General features: G+C 35.1%; 1 protein-coding gene across 8 annotated transcripts in view; it reads right to left on the bottom strand.

Moving 5' to 3' along the window:
- FER (FER tyrosine kinase) overlaps positions 1 to 23,474 on the bottom strand; it is a 462,076-nt gene that overhangs the window by 95,619 nt on the left and 342,983 nt on the right. For all 8 annotated transcript variants that reach the window (XM_068535703.1, XM_068535705.1, XM_068535706.1 and 5 more), the window contains one exon: positions 8,029 to 8,152. In XM_068535703.1, the coding sequence (XP_068391804.1) occupies positions 8,029 to 8,152 (124 nt within the window). The remainder of the gene's footprint in view (positions 1 to 8,028; positions 8,153 to 23,474) is intronic.

The raw sequence follows: 23,474 nt of genomic DNA, 5'->3' as shown, positions 1-23,474 counted from the left end.
GTCTGAGTGGCACAGAGGCACTTGAAAAGGAAAACCTGGGAATGAAAAGGCCTTCTCATTGTGCTTTTGAATTTCATCAAATAAAAAACATATTTAAAGATAACAATTGGACAAAACCCCTAGTAATTCTCAATATTAGTGAGGTGAGTCAATGCCCAGTAAATGGCTCAGGCTTGAGTTCTCTAGTTCCATGTTGATTGCTCTGATCCTGCCTCGGCGGCCAGAGAGTAGGAAACAAACATAAAAAACAAAAAAAGCAAGCGAGAAGTTTAAGCTTGTTTCTATGTCATCCGTGTTCTAATGGATTCTTCAGAAGCCAGAATTTCTATTTGACCGAGACTTATTAGGAAAAGCTAGCTACTCTAGCATAAATCAGGTTTTATTTTAGAACCTGAATTCAACCAATGGTTACCCAAATCCCTGGGGTAATCATGAACCCAACTCCATGGTTCTGGCCTTAATCTCCTGTCTGTCGTATGGATGTGGTGTGAGCTAGGATTCAAGGAGACTGCACGACCACCTGCAGGAAAGAGTAAACCCACCAGCCCTTCACCAAGGAACTGGGTGGGGATGAATCATCCCAGGAAAATATGGAGTTAAGACTTGTAAAGCACTCTCTTATCTCTACAACGAGGCTTTCTCTAAATCAGTATTTATTAAATGGTTTTAAGATTTGCTTCATACAAGAGATGTCCACGTGGCTGCTTATAATTCACAAAAGGGAAGAAACTGAAAAGTATATCTAACACATAGTTTAAGTGTTTTGCTTAGTTTCACAGGCTTTGTCGTTCACTTGATCTAGACTTGGGTCTTCCACTCACCAGCTGTATGACATTGGACAAGTTACTTATTTTGATGGCTCAATTTTTTTCTAGTGTGAAATAGAGAGAAATGGTCATAGAAATATGAAGACTAAATAAGATAATGAATGTGCTTGCCCAATAGGAATCATTCAATGAATGCGTGGTAGCCATACTTTAGGGAGCCTGCTCAATATGTGTCCCACCCTCTGAGAATTATCCCCTCACACACAGTAACCGGCTCCTGTAAATCTATGTAACAGTCATCCTGCTTACTTTTCCCTTGTCTAGCCATGTTATTGATTAAAACAGGGGTAGACACCTAATATAAACTGGGCCAATCAATTCTTTCTGCCACGAATTTGAAATGAGACCTCAAAGAGTAATTAATTATCTGCAGATGAGGGGCTTGGAAGGTTGTGACTCGAATGTCACTTGAGGGAGCTTTGCACATCGGGGCAGAGGAATGTAGTCTTCAGAGCAAGAGGGAAATGAAGTAGCAACATAGCAAGAAGAAATAATGAAAGACCAAGTGAACACAGAGGGTAAACAGAAAGAGATGCTGCTTTGGTTCCTGACTGCTTCCCAGTTCCTAATTATAATGACTCCCAGAGCTGGCTGAACTTCCTGTCTTTTGAGTTCTGTGAGATAACTCTATTTCCTTCTAATAAATTTCCTATTGCTTAAATTAGCTTAAGCAATTTCTGTTATTTGTAATCAAATAGGCCCTAAGAGAAAATGGTAAACCAACCATTTGTGTTTGTTTAATGTAAAAGATCACTTTTGACATTCTGAACCAGAAATGTACTTAATGTAATTAAGTGAATAAAAGTCAGAAATAATAGAGAATGAGGTATAGGCCAATTTTCCTCTATCATTTCTATGTAACATAAGACAAGGCTAGCCCTCGCTAAGCCATGAAACAGTGCTCATGTACTCCTATTCCCTTCTTCCCCTCTCTTTTCACTCTCAAGGACTTTCATTCCGTTTACTGGACTGAGCTGAATTCCTGAACAGTATCCTACATATGCTGCATCTTTCCTACCAGTAACCATAAATCAAAACTCATCCGTTCTCTGACCCTTTACCCCAAATCCATCATTTCTGTTTTCTAAGAAGGCAGTTAGATACTCTGGTACATTAACTCAAGCCAACATGTTAATTGATTCCAGGATAAGAGAAGGCCTCCTTTTTCATTCCTGGAAACATACATGTGACTTTAGGAAAAAATCCTTTAATTAAAATGAATGAAGCTAGCGATAGGAAAATCTGACACTGAATAAAGTAGCAGGATAAATAATTTTTAGGAAGGTGTTCCTGTGAATACCAAACTGCTCTAGAAAAAAAAAAAAGGTTAAACTAGAGGAGGACCATATATTTTTGAGACATTTAAAATTACACTCCTCTTTGTACTGTAGCAAAATTGGTTTAGAAGCTAAAAATAAAAGTACAGCTTAATATATTCAAAATTATAATCAAATGTTAGAACAAGAAAACCAGTCATAAATGCTTAGTCAACTAACTGAGATTATCACATTTCTATGCTAATCCTGTGTTTTTAATTAACAGATAAAGCAGAAGGGGGTATCTAAACAATAGTGTACAAAAAAATGAAAAAAATTTTCAAGCTCTAATTAAATGGACAAGCAATAACAAAATACTGCTGCATTTCAGCAACTGTTCATTAAAAAACAACAGAAAACACCTTGGTATGTCTTTCTAAAATTATATTTCACAGGCTTCAGCATCCTCTTCTGTTTTTACTCATGACCATAAAGAGTCCAGATGTTGATTATAAGCTGAGCCATCACACCAAACACCACCTGGCCTTCTGCCCTGAATCTTCTAATTGGTCAGAAGATGCATGTCTTATGGAAAGCAGCTGAGTCCAGTGTAGTGATTCAGAGTGGGGCTCTCAAACCAGAGTGCCAGGATCCACGTCCTGGATCTGCCACTTTCTTTTAATACGATCTTGGGCAAGATGCTCAACCTCCCTAACCATAAGTCTCCTCATGTTACAACAGGCCCAACAATAGTACCTACTGTTGCCTTGTGGATTCACTCATTCACCTTTAAGTGCCAGGTACTGTTTCAGGCTTTTGGAATCCAAAAGTAAACAATATAGGTAAAAATTATTGCCCTCCTGAAGCTTAACTTCTCATATATTGAATCAAAAGCACTTAATTAGCATAACGCCTGGTACTCAGTAAGTAATCAATAAATGTCAGCTGTTAGGTTCATGAATACTTGATGAGACAGAACAAAACACTGGAATGGGAATGTGTCATAATGAAGTCAGCACATCCAAGAACTAACAGTGGCCCTGCCACTAATTCTCTAGGTGACCTTCGTTTAATCTTTCTCGGCCTCAATTACTTAATCTGTAAACTGATCTTAAGGTCCCTTTTATTAAATATATGGCGGATCATAAGACACAGAAAAGATGAAACGTTCAAAAACACTGAAGAAAATATGCAGATACATTAAGCACAAGAATACTTTTCCACTACATTCAACGTTTAGGAAGAACTCAGATGCTAGTCAGTTGCATTTAAAAAATAAAGAAAACTTTCAAGAGAGTTTCCATTTTCAAGGGAAAAATGTAAATGATCAATATCATACCAAATCTTTAGCTTCATAAAATATGAAATCACAAACAACAAAAATAAGACAGAAGCTACATCTTACATTTATCTTAAAAAGTACACATGCCTAAACCTTATCAGAAATCACTGTATGAAATAATCTTCTTCTGGAACATATCTAAGTGAAATGTAATATTGTTCCTTTCTGGGCAATCTTAGCTTTCTTAAATTGTTTTTCCAATGAAACTTAAAAATAAAATTGGTCCCATACCTACACCTTTTCACAAGATTATACATTTTTCAAGATTCTGTAAATTTTGTTCAAATTACTTTCCTTTTCCAGTTAAAAACCACAGACTTCTAACTGTCTTAAAATTATCTGAATGTATGGCTAGATATTCCCAAGTTTAGCCAAATTAAAGGGTATACATGGCCCTTGGAAAGAAAGACCCTGTTTATCTGGCTCAGCCCAATGTTCCTTGGTCTTCCCATTTTGATAGTATTATACTCTTTGTAGTTCCATGATTGTCATGCTTTCTCATGAAAAACGTAACTTTGCTTTCAACTTTGCTTCAGCTAGAAAATTCTTTCCCCTTCTAGTCAATGATACACTCAAGTCTCACTCAAACAGTATCATCTGCAAAACTTTCCCTGATTACTCCCCACCATAGCTCCCATACTGACAGGTCATATTAGACCCTCTTGATATTACTCCCATGGTATCTTGTACACATTGTCACTAAACTGATAATCTCTTTGCATTATTATTATTTTCTGTTACATCCATCTGAAGGCAGGGATCATGATTCTCATATTGCTATCATCCTGGCAAAGAATAAGCTAATGTTCACGTTTCTGAAGTGCCAGAAATATCATTGCTCTCAATGGATAAGCAAAACATTTAGCAAACAATAAAATATTTGCAGTCTTATATATTTTCATTTGTAGAGTTATTAATCTTACTCCATAACAAAGAAACATCACTGTGGTAGAGTAATCAAAAATGAAGAGGAATCAGTACAAGAGTTAAAATAGAAACAGAAATCATATTCTATAGTACCTCTCCCAAGATACTTTTTCTGGCATTGACAATGACATACAATATCATGAAATGAAGAAATGCTTCCAAGACTCCCAATAGATTATGGTCTTTAACTCAAATACATGGCAATCAAGAGTTTATCCTCCCTTTACTTTCCATGGACAAATAAAATACATGGCACAAAACCAATTTTTAAGAATAAACCCAAATAAAAATAAATCTTGCAGTAGAACTCATCAGCAATAAAACCATAAACACCGTTACCATTTAAATCTAATATAATGTCAAACCTCAATCCACTTAACATCAAGAATCATCAGGTTTAATACTTTTTCCAGAGTGACACCTAGCGATCTAATAACATGCCACTGTAAGTAAACACACCCCTGCAAAGTTTATCAGTGTACTTCAAATATTTGTATGAAGTACAAGTAGGAAAGAAAATTTCACATTGGCTTATAGAATAATTATAAAGAAAACAGGGTTGATTACAACTAAATTGAAACACAAAATATCCAACACTCTCAAATTATAAGCAGAAATAGTTTCAATTAGAAACTTAGTGAATCAAGAGAACACTCCTGGAAGTGAAATGGAAATTACAACAAGAACACTTTCCAAAAAAGCATGCCATTTCTTTATGCAATTATTTGTTTCCATTTTATAGCTGTCATACTTGTTTATCTTTAATGAAACATTGCTCTGCTCTTCTCATAGTAATCAAAACAATACAACAAAGCTAAAGAAAGAGAATGCGTCCCCCAAAAGTTAAGATAATATTCTGGAGAGATTCAATTAGAAGTATTTTCAAGTTCTGAATTCCAGTGACCTGGAATCAGTGAACAGGATACAATGTATAAGTTCATATAAAATTTAAAGCATATTTAAATTTTTTTGCTTTGATTTGTAGGACAAAGACTTTAGAATTCATAGACATACATATATTTTGGGTTGTCATGAATGGGGCTTGGGGCCTTTCTTCATTACTTGAAAAATGAAAGGAAACTTTTAATCACGTTTTAGAAACTTTAATTAAATTTTGAAATACCTTACTAGAAATTTTTCCAATGAGGAAAAATACTTTTCACTGTAGTGTATAATATATACATATATAGTATTTATATATTTGTTATATTTACACTACATAAATATATGTATGATATTTCTTAGGAGAAAAAAACGTATAACATGCCTTGAGTATATCTATTAAATATAAATCAATTAAAACTCCACTGCAATTACTACTGCTACCACAGAAATAGTTCCACAGAATGACACAGAGGAACACAGTTCTGTAGCACAAGTCACTTCCATAAAAAATTCAACACAAAGAATGATTTACTTTCTCAATATAGAGTCATGTATTGGTGAGGTACCAAAAAGGAAGAGAAAAAAATTGAATTCATCCAAAAGAACATTTACGTTAAGATTGAAGAGGAACAAAAAGATCACTGGCTAGAGATATCATGAAATTCATCCAGTAATCATGATTAACAAGAGAAATAAGAATAGCATATAGTTTAGGAGGTATCAGTGGAAGTGATTATAGAAAAATATTATATTGTTGTTATAATATAGCTAGTAAGGAAAATCATATCAAAAATGTATTTATGAAAATAAAGACAAAAAGAAAATATTCTATGTGACATGACAAATTTGGAGTTTTTGTGTTAATGCTTATCAGCACCCTGACAGATGTGACTAATCGATCACTGGACTCTGTCACTGATCCTGGAATCCTTCTCAATGCACAACACAGACAGCCACTACCAATCACTGAAAGTCGGCACTGAAACCTATTTGTCAAACCTGCTCTCAGCAACACTGTTCAAGATGTTCAATCAGGAACCTTACCCCCAGGCAAATAGTACAGGACTATGTACAACCTTCTAGGATATGTGGTCAAGCGCGGGTTGACTTTCAAACATTTGGAAATGCATGAAAATTCTTAAAAACCAAAATGGGAAAATAAAATTACAGCAGATAATATTATGATTCTGTAAGTGGGATAAATTTTTAAAAGCTAACTGCCATCGGCAATTTAGAATTGTTTCAATTCTCATGATAGAGGCACTTAAAAAAATACAATCATCCATTTGCAAGGAAAGCAATCACTAAGGCAGCAAGAAATTGAAACAACAGTTCCCTCAACCACAACACACCAGAAATTAAAGACTGTTACTGGTAACTGACATTAAAACAGTTTCAAGAATGTGTATTTATTATGGCTTAAAGCCATAAATAGTCTAAGAGTTTAAAAAAAAAATCTGAGACACGAGAAAAACTGCAGTAGAGAATGTGATACCCAAAGTAGCTTTAACACCTGAGCAATCAAAATTATAGGTTTTCTCTAAATAAAGGGCAAAATCCTTAATTGTTACTTTTAACATGAAGTAATGAAATTAGTGATAATGCAATTCTTGTCCAAAATCAATTTTTTTAGTCTTCACAAATATCTATTACAATGTGATTTGATCTACATTCATTGAAAGTAAATATAGTCTATATTCATAGAAAGTAAAACAGGAATATGATAGTAGCTTAGTTTTAGTTGTTTTAATTTCCAGAAAAATAGTATCCTTATTGAAATGTATTTTAAAACACATGTGACTGTTGAACCATATTTGAAACATAAGCCATAATTTTAGTTTCAGAATAAAACTGAACACTAAGCAAAATTTGGGGGGGGGGGAATTAAGTAAAAAATATTCATTGAGATCAAATAAATGTATATTTCAGGTGCATATAACTTTGTTCTGCTGCAATTCTATGTTGTACAACCTCACAAGAAGATGAAGTCAAAGGCTGCATAATGAAACACATGAGAGAAAAATATACCTCTATAACCAACCAGCTTCAAGTTCACAATGGTTCAATCTGACAATGAACCCTCCCCACGTTAAACAGTACATGTGCTGTTTCAAGCAAATAAAAACTACATCAAATCCCCCACTTTATTTTGCTTATATACACTTAGCCATATTTAGGATCTGACATGAATTCTGCAAGAGATCTTAATTTGTATTCACACTTAGCAAAAGAAGATTACTTTCAGCTACAAGCAGCTAAAACCACAATCTATAAAGCATTAAAACCAAGTTGCTGGTCTTGATATAATTAGAGAAAGTTTGCTAAAATCTCCTTTGAAATAACTAGTGTGCTCAAATCTTTTACCCTTGGCCAAATTCACTGTCATGAATTGTTTTACCAGTAGGATTTTCTGTAATTTTATAAGTAATTTCTTTGAAAAAGGAGAATAAGTAACACATGAAACAATCTTATTTGGCTGTTAAGTTTGTAGCTGCTTATACTACTAACTTGTGGTATATCTTATCACTATGCTATTCATGATTATAATAAAACAAATTTTAATTAGTAAGTCATTGTCTAATGAGGTATACTTACCTCAGGAAGACAGAAAACAAGTGTTTCTGTAAACTAAGTAAGCAACTGTCAAAGAATGCTTTCACACAAAATATGAAAACCAACAAGAAAATACATGTTTTGTGAAAGAAATTCACTGCTTTATGATAGCAAGTATATCAGTTTTCTAATACCCTATTAATAAAACTGGAAAATGTTTAAAAAATATTCTCCTTACCTGTGTATACAGTTTTTACTCTCAAGATAGGCCATACCAGAAGCAGCATCTAATGAAAATTTCACTAATTGTTTGAGTTTTATTTCATCCTTCTTCTTTCTCAGAAAGGAGAGGAAATCACCTCCTAGAAGAATTGAAAGGTGAACAATGAGACAAGATCATGATGAAAGTCATATTTATCACCTATTAGAGATACCTGACAGAACAAAAAGCATTACACATTTAACCATACCTTTTGCTCATTTCATTTAAGGTGAGGATAAAAGAAAATATGAAAAGAACACATCTTATTAGAAAGCAGACACCATGAATTTTCTTAGATGCAGTTTAAGTACTTTAAGTGCTTCACGCTGTATATTACCCAACACATAATAATATTCAAAGTCATACTTCTTCCTCTGTCACAATTTCTCACCAATTTGCCTGGATAAAATTTTTTAAGAAATTTTATTTTCTCTAATACCAAATAAAAGATTACAATTATTATGAGTTAAAAAAGTATATGATATCGAATTAGTTATCAGATTCAGTGACTGCTTAAAAAATTGAGATTATTAACAACACCATCACTAATAGTAGAGTCAGACAGGAAAAAAAAAAAAGAAGGCTATGATTTTGATAAGATTTAGTTGCTGAGTCAGATTGCATGTTTGTGCATCAAATGAATTCCAGTGATGACTTAGAGAAACTCCATAAAACGGCATGGTCCAAAAAAAATGTAATGCAAGCCACATAGTAATTTTAAATATACCGGTAGCCACATTTTAAAAAGTAACAACAATAAAAAGGTGAAAGTGACTGAAATAGTATGTTTTTTCTTTAGCCCAATATATATAAAATATTATTAAATCAACATGTATCATTACAAAATTACTGTGGACATATTTTACATTTTATCATCCTAAGTCTTTAAAATATGTTGTGTATTTTACATGTATGGGACATCCCAATTTAGATGCACATTTCCATCTGAAGTATTTGATCTGTAATTTAGATTTCATCAAATTTACGGTTAAAAAAGTAGACTCACATACCTAGGTTGTTCCAAATATACTTACCCTTTTCTAATAACTGAATCATGTTATTGGAAATTAAATTAAATTTTAAAATTTAAATCAATTAAAATTAAATGAAATTCAAAATTCAGTTTTTTAGAAGCACTAGATACATTTCAAAAATTCAAGAGCCCAGGAGCCACATATGGCCAGTGACAACCATGTTAAATAGGGTAGCCTTACACTGTGCATTCACTAACAGCATGGCATTAAACAATTTCCTTGTTAATGTATAGTGTAATGTATTGTATTATTAAACAAAACAAAAGAAAACCAAGTTAAAGTATATTAGAATGAACATTCTCTAAAAACACTCATCCCTACTTTCTCTTTCTATTAGGCCCTCCGATATTAAGCCAGAATTTTGCAAGAGGGATTAACATTTTAATTGTCATTTCCTGATGCTTTTGATCCTCTTCACCAGGGACCTAGGCCTCCTTAAATAGAACAACTCTAGAGATGAAGACTTAATGGCTTTTTCTTTAATGAGAATACCTAGAAAATAAACACCTAACTCCCCTTAGAAAGTTCTCTTTTTCTAATCTCTTCTCCTATTCACAAATCAGTATTACACAAATTTAGGTGGACTATTTGCAAAATCACTAAGCTATATGCTTTAAAAATAATCTTAATGGTATCAGATAATTTACTTTTTTTTCTGTTCTTTTAAAGAGAATATCAAATTTATTACTATGAACATTACTGAAATAGCTTCTATCAAGCTTGACTTAATTTTCGGAAACAAAAACAAAAACACCTAAATGCAACAGTAAACAGCAAAATTACCACTAATTTCTCAACTTTAATAGGTACAAAAAATGTCTATTAAAATGGACTTGAAATCAATATTTAGTTCAAGTTACTTCCTGGACCAATATTCACATATATTAATTATTTTGTTAGATATACATTGGCCTAGTTTAGAAAAAGTGCACCCTTCTGGTCTTGAAACCACATAGCATTTTTTCTAAGCTATGGAATAACTTTCAAATGAAAAAATCTTTTCTGCAATTTGATTAAAGCAGCATATGACATAACCCCAGTGTTCTGCGGAATCCTAATATTATTTCTTTCCAAAACTAGCTCACATTCAGCACTTTTCCTTCTGCCTCCTGCTCTTTTTAAATTAGTCTTTCACATAATCCTCTTCATACCCCAATCCCCGGCCCAGCCTGTAAATCCTGTGAAGAGAATTGCGCTTCTGTTGTTCAGTATGCTAATTTCAGTGCCCACCACAGGCTGTCTAGCATGTAATAATACCTCAATAAGCATGAAGACAAGCTACTCAAGAAATTTTTTATTCATTTTAAACATTTCTTCCTTAGTTTTTCTCCAATGGTTAGAACTATGCTTTTCAAGTACTTGTTAAATGTTAAAATAATGTTTAGAAAAGGATGACATTACATCTCTTATCAATGGCACCTGACAGATGCCATAAAATTCTTTAGATTCCAACAATAAAACTTAGTACATTTAAGACTCTGAGCTCATCTTGATAGATGCTTCTGTAACACCACTGCCTTACAAACTGCATCATTTACAAAAATAATTTGTAAAGAAGCAATCCTTAATAGATAAGACTGTAAACCAACAAATGCACACTAGATTAATAAACAAAGAGAAGACAACACTTAAATAGAATTAAAAATTGGCTGAAAAGTGATGCCAAGTCAATAAAGATAAAGTACTAGGAAGGTAGAGTTAGATACAGCTATTTCAGAATACTGTGACACAGCCAAAGATACAGACAAAGGGTATCTGATTGTCCCTTAGTTAATCCAAGACTATTTCTACCTTTGAGAAACTTCTTGCTTAAAATCACTAAATCATTAAAGTAAATTTTAATTTATTTCCAATTTATAGTTATTCATGCCACAGACACAGTGATCTTTAGTAAAGTAGCAGAGCTGCACCATTCCACAGCCCTACTCAGCTAACTGCAGAACACTGTCGAGAAGCAAGGTCTTCAGGAAAAAAATTAAATAACTAGGATTCAGTATGGAAAGCCTAAGCCTTGGGCAAGTGTAGGCATTAAGGACCCTGAAGCAAAAAGTAAACTCTCCAAAGGACAGACTATGAGACTAAAGCTAGGATACCAAGAAAATAATTCAGACTGGGCCAGAAACATTTCCGTGGGGACTGTACTTGATTATTATCATTTAGTGAAGAAGAACTGGAGACTGACATCAGATGATACGATCTTTAGTATTCACTGTAAGGTTACTGTAGAAGATAGTGTCTGTTTCTTTGAACTCATTCTTTTGTCATTTTCACTGTGGAAGTTTAAAGAACCTCTCTTAGAATGTGTGATACATACAAGAATCATATATGCAGCACATGTGTATACATGTTTGTATATGTATGTGTGTATGTGTGTAGCTAGAGTACCCCACCTGACCATTGCAATAAGATGGTGGTGTTCATAACTGGGTAAAACAAGATAATAACTCCCCCTTTGTAGCTGTCTTACCAAAGCTTATTTCTGTATGGCACATTAAACCAAGACAGGATGGATTATTTTCTAGAATTCTTCACCAGTGATGAATTTCTAAGACAATTCTTAGCATGTTTTTATAGCCAACTTTTAGTTTACTCACAAGGCAGCATTACATGGTGAAAGGAACATGGATATTGAAGTCGTGCTGATCTAGGTCTGACTGAAACGGAGCAGGCCCTATGGTCCTTGCCCAGCCCCCCTCACCCCATGTCCTCAGCCTGCCTTTTGTCTGTGGAAAAACTTTAGCTAAAGAATAAGTTTAATCAGAGAAGTGAGAAAATGCAGAAACAGAGGAAACAGTCAAAGGAGACCAAATAATAATAGTTTAGTCATTAAGCATAGTCGAGGACCTTTAGTTCCTCCTTAAGGGCTATAGATAATATTCTGAGCCGTATCCTGTGAGCCGTCTTATAGATACTGAAACCGCCACCAGGTGGAAGAAGTTAACTACATGATGGCTAGGCTGTGGCCATGACATAAGCTGCCGCAATTCCGAGAATTGGCCTCAAAGAAATGGAAACAAACCGAACCTGGAACTGAAGATTAACTGTACCTAGGACAATCAAGATGACACTGTCAGACTACCGATGACCAATTTCAGGATGACTGTCAGAGCTGACTGTATTGCTTCTGCATGTAGCCCCCTCCCTCTGTCTATAAAAGCTCTTGCCCCCTGATGGTCGGGGCGGCGGGTGGGGGAAGTCGGCCTTTGGACAGGTGTCCACCCTGGTTGCTGGCATCCAAAATAAAGCAAACTTTCCTTTCCCCCAACCTGGCCTCTTTATTGGCTTTTGAGCGGCGAGCAGGCGGACCCCACTTTTGGTTACATGATTAGCTATGTGACCTGGGGTAAGTTGTTCAATCTCTCTAAACTTCTTTAAAACATAAGGATTAATTCCTTTTATTTCTCAAGATGGTTTTGAAGACTAAAATGTATCTAAAGCACTAAGCATATGCCTAGCACATGGTACACACAATAAACACTACAACTTATCATTATTTTTGTTGAAGTTATTTTGCATATAAAATAAGGAAGAGTTGTAGCAGGGACTGGTTGTTTGTCGCACATCAACTTTCCCTCATTCACCTCAATTTCCTTTAGGAGACTGCCCTTCTCCCATTTTGGAAAGTATTTACCTCACCTCAACAATAAAGGTGATCCTAGATTTGCTTACCCCAATCAATGGAGTCCATTTCCCAGTGACTGGCTCGGGGATAGGCACATAGTTTAATTTAGGTCACTGAGATACAAGGAGATACTTTAAAGGGTGAAATAAACTTTTTTTTTTTTTTTGAGAGAAGTACCAGGAAAGAAGTATTCTCTGCAAGTGGAAGTGTACAGGACAGCATGTAGCACCACAGAGACTAGCAGCCTTGGGATGAAGCTATCACCATGGAAAGCAGAAAGAGTAAAGGAAAAAGAATACTTTTTGGTGACATGCTTGATCCACTGGATCACATACTGCCTCAAGAGTGATTTCCCTCTAGATTTTCCAATTAAGTGAACGAATACAAGCTCTGTAAGTTTTTTGATATACCTCCCGTATTAGCACTCAATGATTCCTTATGGATAAAATAGTATCTATACTAGAAGACCTTGAGAATTAAAAAGATAATATATATATATATGTGTACATATATATACACATATATATATAAATGTCTGGAACAATTAGGAAATAATAAATAGAAGTGCTTTATTTTGTTTGCAGCCAACTTTTAGTAAGAGGATAAAAGACCATTTTATTCTCAGCAGCTCTTCCTCCAAGATTTCTTACTCTGTGCTGTGAAAATCTGATCCTACCTGTTCTTTCAGTATTAATGGGACTCTGAGGAACTGATCATATTAAACAAACTCGGAGAGGTTATTATGTAAACAAGAATACTAATTTATCAATTTGTCATTTGAGAAAAGGGATCATCAGGGCCATACCACTAATGACTTCTTGTCATTGAATCATGTAGAGATCTTAATTTATCTTCAAACAACTTCAAAGGTTATTAAACTAAGAGATACTAGTCCCTAGTGATATATAAAATGTATAATTCATTACCCTTGTTTTTTGGGATATCAATTTCTTCCTGAGAAGTTTGGTTTAGTTGTATTCACTTATACATTTAAAATAGGATCGTAATCAAAGCAACTATTAAATTATAGAGAGCTATTATGGGGGCTCCATTTATGTCATTGTTCAGAGTTCTTACTTAAAACAAAAATAAACCTTTGTTTAAGTCAATAGAGTTTTGACTGTTAGCCAGCCCATCAAAAATAAGGGGAAAAAATCTATATGATAATCATAAACAATGAATGCTGATTCAACTTTTACCCAATGAGACACAGAATAGGTTTTATATAATAGGAGGTAAGCCAAAACAAGTTCTTGAAGAAGAAAGGATTCATCAAACACTGAAGCAGAGAATACTGACCGGTACATGTAGGTTATACTTAGGAGAGATGGATTTCACAGAAAGAGAGATTAGCTGGGAGAACGTGTGAGTTGTTAATCGAGGTGATGAGGGCTTATACTAAGAATTATCTGCCTCCCCCCCCCCCCAAAAAAAAGACAAAAGCATTAGATCTGAAAAGACTCTGTACTAAAGCTAGACATTGGTCAGTCTGTGGGGAAAGATGAGAAACATGAAACACTGAAAAACTGAAAGTGACTCCAAGAATATACTGGCTTTTCTGATACCATCATGTTCTTTTTAAAGATGCACCTTATGAACAGCTTGCTACCTAAGTAACGTAGTTCGGCTGGGCCAAAGGCAGAGCTGAGTGTGTGGTTTTCCCAGTTTAGATTAATACATGACATTAGTCTTTTCAGATGAGGTTTCCTAATAGCCATGCTCTGCCAGCACTGCAGAGTACCGGGACCTTTTGCATTTCTCCTTTGTAGATGATCTCCGAGAACATAACTCCCTAAGGGTCATGATAACAGTTCTATGAAATAAAAGAGTGCATTTCACAGTATTTTTAACTTGCTGGTTCAAGGGGCACCAGCTACAATATTGCTAGACATTATGTGATCTGCCAGGACAGATACCAGAGTCAACTTTCACAAACCATCAGAATGTCAGTTTCCAGAAAGTACTCTGGAGATAATCAGCTTTTTCATATTGTGGGGGAGGGAACTGAATTGACCTTTTATTCTTAAGCTGGTGATTTTGGTGATATAATTGAAATTCTAAGGCAAGTGTCTGCAAACTATGGCCTAGAGGCCAAAGTCAGCCCACTGCCTGTTTTTGTAAATAAAGTTTTATTGGAAAACCACCACACTCGTTCCTTTACATACTATCTACAGATGCTTTCAAGCTATGATGCCAGAGTTGTGACAAGAGACTGATGCCTAAACATTTTACTATCTGGCCCTTTATAGAAAAAGTTTGCTGACTCTTGTCTTAAGATATTACTCAGTATTCCATATAGCTGTAGTCCCTTTCATTCAAAGGTTCTTATGATTGCTTTGGCTACTTTGAACCAAGATTTTACTTTTCACTGTGTGTTTTTTGCATGAGGGCTCAATAGTGCTATTTTTTAATGCTCAAAAAAGGAAGCTGAAAAGGCAGATTCACCAATTAATTTTGTGTCCTAAGGCTGACACACATAGTTACACACGAAAACATACATAGAGCGAGATCACAAATCCCCCGCCATCCTCCCCAGCCACAACGCACTGTCTGCCATCAAGACAAAGAAATTCCACAGTCCGTCTCTCCCTGCTTTCGGGCCAAACGACTTACTTTTCTATTTGTGGCTTCTTATGCCCCTCAAAGCTGCCTTTGATATAAAATATAAAGAATGGACAGGAAGATGGTGTATAAAGATGCTGGCTCCTGGAATACCCTTTAAATACTTAGATGCTACAATGGCATTTTTTCTAAATAAAAAATTCAATGGAATGCTTATTTTGATATCTCTATCTAGTACAGGAAAAATGCAGAGAAAAAGAAAAAGGCATCAATTCAAGCTTCCTTAGATTTTTAAAGAGATGAGGGATAAAAAGACAAATCCAAAAGTACGTTTACATTTAATAAGGGAAAAATGTTAAAAAAGCTAGCAATATTTTTAGAAATTGAATTTATCATAGGCTAGATATTTTAGAGACATTATATTCCCCAAATCAATGATATCAGTGACTACTTTATTAAGACCTATTACATAATCTTGTTATCTAAAATAATTAGAAACATATATTTATATCTTCACATTTACACATTTTTGTTGGATATGGTCAGAATTTATGCAAAGGTTTTGATCAGAAATACATTCACAAATTATGAAACTTTCTATCAAAATAAAAATTATTACTTTAAAATATACTTTTAAAGAACACATTGCAGCAAAGAGTTTGGAATGTCAGCATTAAGGAAAAATCAGAAAAAAAGAGTCTCCTTTTTCACTTTTTAGGAAGTTGTGGAAAAAAACCCTCAAATTTATCCTCGTAATTTTAAGTGTATAGTATAATACTGTTTTTTTTTTTTTTTAGAAATTCACGTTCTTTTTATTTTATTTATTTATTTATTTATGACTGTGTTGAGTCTTCGCTTCTGTGCGAGGGCTTTCTCCAGTTGCGGCAAGCGGGGACCACTCTTCATCGCGGTGCGCGGGCCTCTCACCATCGCGGCCTCTCTTGTTGCGGAGCACAGGCTCCAGACGCGCAGGCTCAGTAATTGTGGCTCACGGGCCCAGTTGCTCCGTGGCATGTGGGATCTTCCCAGACCAGGGCTCGAACCCGTGTCCCCTGCATTGGCAGGCAGACTCTCAACCACTGCGCCACCAGGGAAGCCCTAATACTGTTAACTATATTCACAATATTGTACAACAGAGCTCTAGAACCTTCTCATCTTGCATGACTGAAACTCTATGTACCTAATGACCAACTCTGTTTCCCCCTCCAAACAGCGCGTGGCAATCACCATCCTATTTTCTGTCTCTATGAGTTTGATAACTTTAGATACCTCATATAAAGTGGAATTATACAGTATTTGTCTTTTTGTGATTGGCTTATTTCACCTAACATAATGTCATTAAGTTTCATCCATGTTGCAGATTTTGACAGGATTTTCTTCTTTCTTTAAGGCTGAAGAATATTCCATTGTATGTACATGGCACATTTTCTTAATCCAGTCACCCAATGATGGACATGTAGGTTGTTTCCACCTCTGGACTATTGTGAATAATGCTGCAATGCATGTAGGTGTGCAAATATCTCTTCAAGATCCTGTTCCATTCTTTTGGATATATATAGAGAAGTTGAATTGGTGGATCATTATTGGAGTTCTATTTTTAATTTTTTGAAGAATCTCCATGCTCTTTTCCATAGTGGCTGTCCCAATTTACCAACAGTGCACAAGGCGTTCAAATTCTCCACATCCTTGCCAACACCCATTATTTTCTGGGTTGTTTGTCTTGTTTTTTGACAGTGACCATCCCAATGGGTGTGAGGTAATATCTCTTTATGGTTTTTATTTGCATTTTCCTGATGATTAGTGATACTGAGCATCTTTTCATATGCTTGTTGGCTATTTGTTTATCTCTTTAGAAAAATGTATATTTAAGTCCTTTGCCCATTTTTTAATTGAGATATTTGGGTTTTGTTATTGAGTTACAGGCATTCTTTATATATTCTGGATATTAACCCCTTATCTGATATGATTTGCAAATTTTTTCTCCCCTGTGCTGTAGGTTGCTTTTTGACTCTGTTGACTGCTTCCTTTGCTGTGCAGAAGATTTTAACTTTGATGTAGTATCATTTTATGTGTGTATATTTTTCCTTTTGTTGCCTGTGCTTTTGGTGTCATATCCAAGAAATCACTGCCCATTTCAATGCCATTACATTTTCCCCTATTATTTCTTCTAGGAGTTTTATAGTTTCACATCTTACATTTAGGTCTTTAATCCATTTTCAGTTAACTTTTGTACACGTGTAAGATAAGCGTCCATCTTCACTCAATTGCAAGTGGATATACAGTTTTCCCAATACCGTTTATTGAAGAGACTATCCTTTCCCATTCTGTAGTCTTGGCACCCTTGTCAAAGATCATTTGACTGTATATGTTAGGGTTTACTTCTGGGATCTCTATTTGGTTCCACTGGTCTATCTGTCTGTCTTTGTGCTGGTATCATACTGTTTTGATTACTGTAGCTTTGTAATAGGCTTTGAAATCATGAAGTGTGAAGCCTCTAAATTTTTACTTCTTTCTCAATAGTATGGTTTGGCTATACTGGGTCCTTTGATGTCCCATGTGAAGTTTAGGATTTTTTTTTTTCTATTTCTGCAAAAAAATGCCATTGGGATTTTGTAGGGAGTGCATCATATCTGTAGATTGCATTGAGTAGTATGAACATTTTAACAATATTAAGTCTTCCAATTCATAAACACAGGATGCCTTTCCATTTTTTGTGTGTCTTAATTTCTTTCAGCAATGTTTTATAATTTCAGTGTACAAGTCTTTCAAGTCTTTCACTTCCTCAGTTAAGTTTATTCCTACACCATTTATTCTTTTTGATGCTATTGTGAATGGGATTATTTTCTTAATTTCCTTTTAGGATTGTTCATTATTATTGTATAATAACACAACTGATTTTTGAGTGCTGTTATAGGATTTCCAGTACTATGTTAAATAGAAGTGGTAAGAGTGGGCACCTTTAACTTGTTCCTGATCTTAGAGGAACAAGTTTCCAGTTTTTCACCACAGAGTATGATGTTAGCCCTGAGCTTTTTTCCATATGATCTTTATCATGTTGAAATAATTTTTTTATTCCTAGTTTATTGAGTGTTTTTATCATGAAAAGGTGTTGAATTTTGTCAAATATTTTTCTTGCATCAGTTGAGATGATCCTGTGACTTCTGTTGTTTATTCTGTTAATGTGGTATCTTACATTTATGGATTTTCATATGTTGAATCACCCCTGTATCATATTTACACATAAAACACACTTACACTGAGATCACAAATTTCCTTCTACCCTCCCCACCCAATGTCTGCTACTTATGCAAAGTCTAACTGACTGTTTCTGTCTCTACTTTCATGTCAAGTACTAACTGCCATCCTCACTCATCAGAGAACAAAATATACACATTTTAAAATTGGTCATCAGAAATCTGAGGTAGCGTATAGCAGAAACTCTTCTGACTTCCTGGCTCACTGTCAATAACACTTGATTCTTTAGATGAACCACATGTCTCAGTACAGGTATCTTTCTGTAGTGCTTCTCTCTGTAAGAGATCGTTCATTTCTGAAGGAGCTCTTGATCATTTCATCCACCTGGGGCTATCTTAATTGTCTATAATTCACCTTCAATTGCACTGGCTGAATAAAGAGGGGATAGTCTGAAATCAGAATATCCTTTATAACAGCATCAAAAACCAAAATACTTAGAAATACTTTTAGACAGGGATGTGTTACACTTTTACACTGACAACTACAAAACACTGTTGAGAAATTAAAAAAGTGCAAATTAAATGGAACAATATACCCAGTCCATGGATTGGAAGATTAATATTGAGTGTTAAGAGTCAATTCTCCCCAAACTGATCAAGTGCAATCCCAACCAAGTTCCAAGCAGGCTTTTTGGTTTGATTTCACAAGCTGCTTATAAATTTTTACATGGAAATGCAGAAGATCTAGAATAGAGAATAATGATGAAAAAAAGGGCCAATTGGGAAGAGACAGACTACCCAATTTTAAGAATTACTATAAAGTTACAGTCAAGGGAGTATGTTTTGGCTTCAGAATAATCAAGTAGATCAATGGAACAGAACAGAGTCGAGAAATAAACCCACCTACTTAATGGCCGATTCATATACTACATAAGACACCAAAGCAATTCAATGGGAAAAGGAAATTCTGGTAAAGAATTCATATACCATTTTAAAGAACTGGTAGTGGAAGAACTCGATAACTGTCTTGGAAAAACAGACCCCAATCTCTACCTCACACCTACACAAAATTAATTTCAAGTGATCTATAGACCTAAAGTTTAAAGCTCTGAGAAGGAAACACAGGAAATACCTTTGTGATCTTGGTAAAGGTGAAGATTTTTTAGAACTTAGAAAGCAGTAACCATAAAGAGAAAGAAAGAGACAGACAGAGAGAGAGAGGCATACATACATCATTATAAAAAGTGAACAGGGACTTCCCTGGTGGTCCAGTGGTAAAGAATACACTTTCCAATGCAGGGGACATGGGTTCAGTCCCTGGTTGGGGAACTAAGATCCCACATGCCGTGAGGCAACTAAGCCTGCACGCCACAACTATTGAGCTTGAGCGCCTCAACAAGAGAGCCTACGTACCGCAAACTACAGAGCCCACATGCTCCAGAGCCCACGCGCCACGACTAGAGAGAAGCCCAAGTACTGCAACAAAGAGACCAAGTGCCACAATGAAAGATCCCGCACGCCTCAATGAAGATCCCACGTGCTGCAACTAAGACCCGAGGCAGGCAAAAAAATAAGGAAAATAAATAAAATTAAAAAAAATAAACATTAAAAAAAAGTGAACAGCTACTCTGTAATAACCTAAATAGGAAAATAATTTGAAAAAGAATAGATACATGTATATATATAAGTGAATCACTTTGCTGTATACCTGAAACTAACACAACATTGTTAATCAACTCTATTCCAATATAATAATTTTTTTTTAAAAAGTGAAGAGTTAAGCCAAGGAATTGACTTTTTCTTTAATTTAAAATAAAAACCATTTTCATTATGGTTAAAAAAATACATAAAATTTATTTAGCATCTTTACTATTTTTAAGTATATAGTTCAGTAGTGTCTCCCTCTGAGATAAAGGTTTCATTCCATTTATACAAAGTTCAAGAACAGCCAAAACTAATCTATAAGTCAGGAAAATGGTTACCATGGAAGTGTATACTTTGTGATAATTTGAGCTCTACAATTTGTGTACTCTTCTGTGTTATATTTTGTTTGATCTAGTACTTCACCCTATTTATAAGCTAATAAGTTAGACTGCTACTTTTTCATGGGTCAGAGATGAAGACCTTTATTACTCACAGCACAGCACGGGGGTGTTGTGGATAAGCCCAGATGGATACCTGCACACAGAGCAGGATGTGTTTCAGGAGAGGAACGATGAGTCTGGGAAAGCTGCTGTTTTATAGCAGGCAGTAAGCAAGCCTGCTCTTTGTCTGAGAGGGAGACATTACCTTATCCCTAGAAGCTGCTCACAACAAACACATCCCTGAGAAATGGCCTAGGTAAAGATCAGTCAGGGCCTTGCATTCTTGACATACCCAGTAAGATGAGTAGGAATGCAAGAGATCAATGGAAGAGTACCTCTAAACATACTCTAATAAAAAGCTTACTAGATTTTTTTTAATACCAAAAAAATATAGATCAGAGGAAGGTCATAAATACAACAAGATTTCAGCAAGTCATTTGACTCATTATTGTAATCACTTGGTAGAAATGGAGATGAAGTGAGCTAGACAGAATTATAGCAAGTGGATCTGTAGGTTGAACAATGATAGCCATGGGATCTTGATTTAAGGTTTGATGGAGATTTGTCAGGAAGTGGACAAGTATGACTTGGAATTCCATACTTAATCCTCTCATTTTCAAAATTTTCGGCAAAAATTTGGATGAAGACACAAAAGGCATGTTACATGTAGTACAAAAAAGTTAAGTGAACTTGTTCTAATAATCTGACAAGAATAATTCTGAGGTGATATCAAAGCTGCTTTCAAATATGTAAAGAGCTTTTTTTTAAAAAAAAATGAAATAAGAACGTTATTTCTCGTGTAACTTCAGGTTTCAAGTAAGGGTTATGTTTTGTGTGCCAGGATACCATGTCTAAATTATTTCTTCAAAAATACTAAGAGAAATCCTCATGTGTGAGTTCACACTATCATTCCACCTTCAAATATCTGCATCAGGAAAATTTATCTCCCTTTTTGCTTAGAGCAGAAAAGCTATGTTGCTTACCATTTAGAATAAAAAAAATACAAAGTGAGTACTTGTGATGAGTCTGACATATTTCTACAATGATGAATAATCAATGATAAAAAGATGATTTCTCATATTGAATAAGAGATTTTAGAGGTATCAAAATTTCCTAGGATGGATGACTTTTTTAGCAGATTAAATTGGCTTAACTTGATCTATCTTAGGCAAACATATAGAATAGGACTGCTGACATTCTACTATGTACAGCAAATATATTTAGTTTGGCAATATCTTATTACAAGGAGTTAGCCCCCCTACACTTGGGATTTCAGTGAGAATCAGGAAAAATATTCATCTTCCCTAATAAGTAAAACCCTCGGTTGAGGAGTTTAATATTAAAAGTGTCTTGCATGTATTTAATAGTTTACATGTGTTGGCACAGGCATTATCTCATTGAATTCTCTTAACAATACTTTAAGCATTAATTGACTTTCCCAAGAATATACTACAAAGGGGAAGTACTGGGTCTCAAGTCCACGTATGCTGTCTGGAGATCAGAATTCTCTCGGCTATAGCAGTTTTCCAGGCATAGAGCAGTGACTGTGTCCTGAAAGGACATGAGCTTGTCGTGTGTCAGGTGGGGCACACGTGACCAAACTCTTCCACATATGAAGGGGCTGTGGAGGCCTCCTGGCAGGCTGCCCTGTGTACAGCCTCTCAAGGGAGACAGTTAATAAGCTCTTCTGCCAGCCGCCTCACAGAGAGTCTCCTGTGATACATTAGGCAGAGGCAGAGCTCCATCAAGAAAGGAGACAGGAAAGAGTAATGTTCAAAGGCCTTTACAGAAGAAAAACTAAGCCTAAAAAAAGTGGAAGTGCTTAATTCAATTCCATAGGATTCCATGTAAATTGCTGAAGGCCTACTAAAGATTAATGGATACTCTCTCTTCCAGTGGTTCTTGATCTAATAAGGAAGATAAAAAATTCAGAAATAAACTACATTAAAAGACACAGTGAAATAGTAGTTAAATATATACACAAGTAATATGTTGTAATAGTTCAGAAACACACAATGAAATCTGATTTATGGAACTGGAGAAAGATTCAGCAAGTAGGTAAGGCTGTGAAGGATGGAGCAGGATTTCAGTGGGGGGAAAACAAAGGAGAAGTACCTGTATTTACCTTAAAAGCGAAAGATATAAATTAAAACAAAGAGCTCATGAGAAGTAAACATCTACAGAACAAAGACTCACATTTCTGTATGCGTTTGTTTCTATTTTCACGTTGCTGAATTTTTTGCGCTAAACTGGCACTACTGATGATGAATACTGACGTTTTCTCCTGGGTAACTGCATAGGAGGAAAAACTAAATTGGGTTCACTCTAATATCGAAAATATCTTTTTCTTTAAACTTGATTTTGGATATAAAATAAAAATTAATGCCTTCTTTGGAATTTTTCTGGTAGAATGTGAGTCTGTGCTAGAAACAATTATGATCCTCTAGAAGCACAAGAATGTTTGGCCATAAACAGATATTCCTACTAATTCAGATCATCATGAAATGGGTTCCCAATGACGCTGAATGTTCTCAAATCTAAGTGGGAAAAAAAGATTTATTAAAGTAATTTGACTTAAATGGTTTTCCTAGGATAAGTACTTTCAGGAAAGAGATAAGAACCACGCATGCAGTAAAATTTTAGTTATCTAAAGGAAAAAAAAAGTTTCTATACATCTTTAAGATTAACTTTAATAGGGTTTTACTACATAAACTTGCAGACTGTCTTCTCATTCCAACTTTGTTAGTAATTAGTTGTAGGAATTTAGGTGAATCATTCAATTTCTCTGGATTTCACCCATTTCACTTTATATAAAGGGACTGGGTAGACTGACCTGTAAGTTCCAATCTAGAGCCAGAAGCTCAGTGTAACAGACAGTGAGGATTATTCAGTCACCATCTCTGGGTTCCTAATCTTAATATGCTCT

This window comes from Eschrichtius robustus, chromosome 2 (genome assembly GCF_028021215.1).
Source record: "Eschrichtius robustus isolate mEscRob2 chromosome 2, mEscRob2.pri, whole genome shotgun sequence".
NCBI classification, from domain to species: Eukaryota; Metazoa; Chordata; class Mammalia; order Artiodactyla; family Eschrichtiidae; genus Eschrichtius; species Eschrichtius robustus.
The sequence above is the reverse complement of the archived record's forward strand: the minus strand, read 5'-3'. Positions and strand labels throughout refer to the sequence as shown.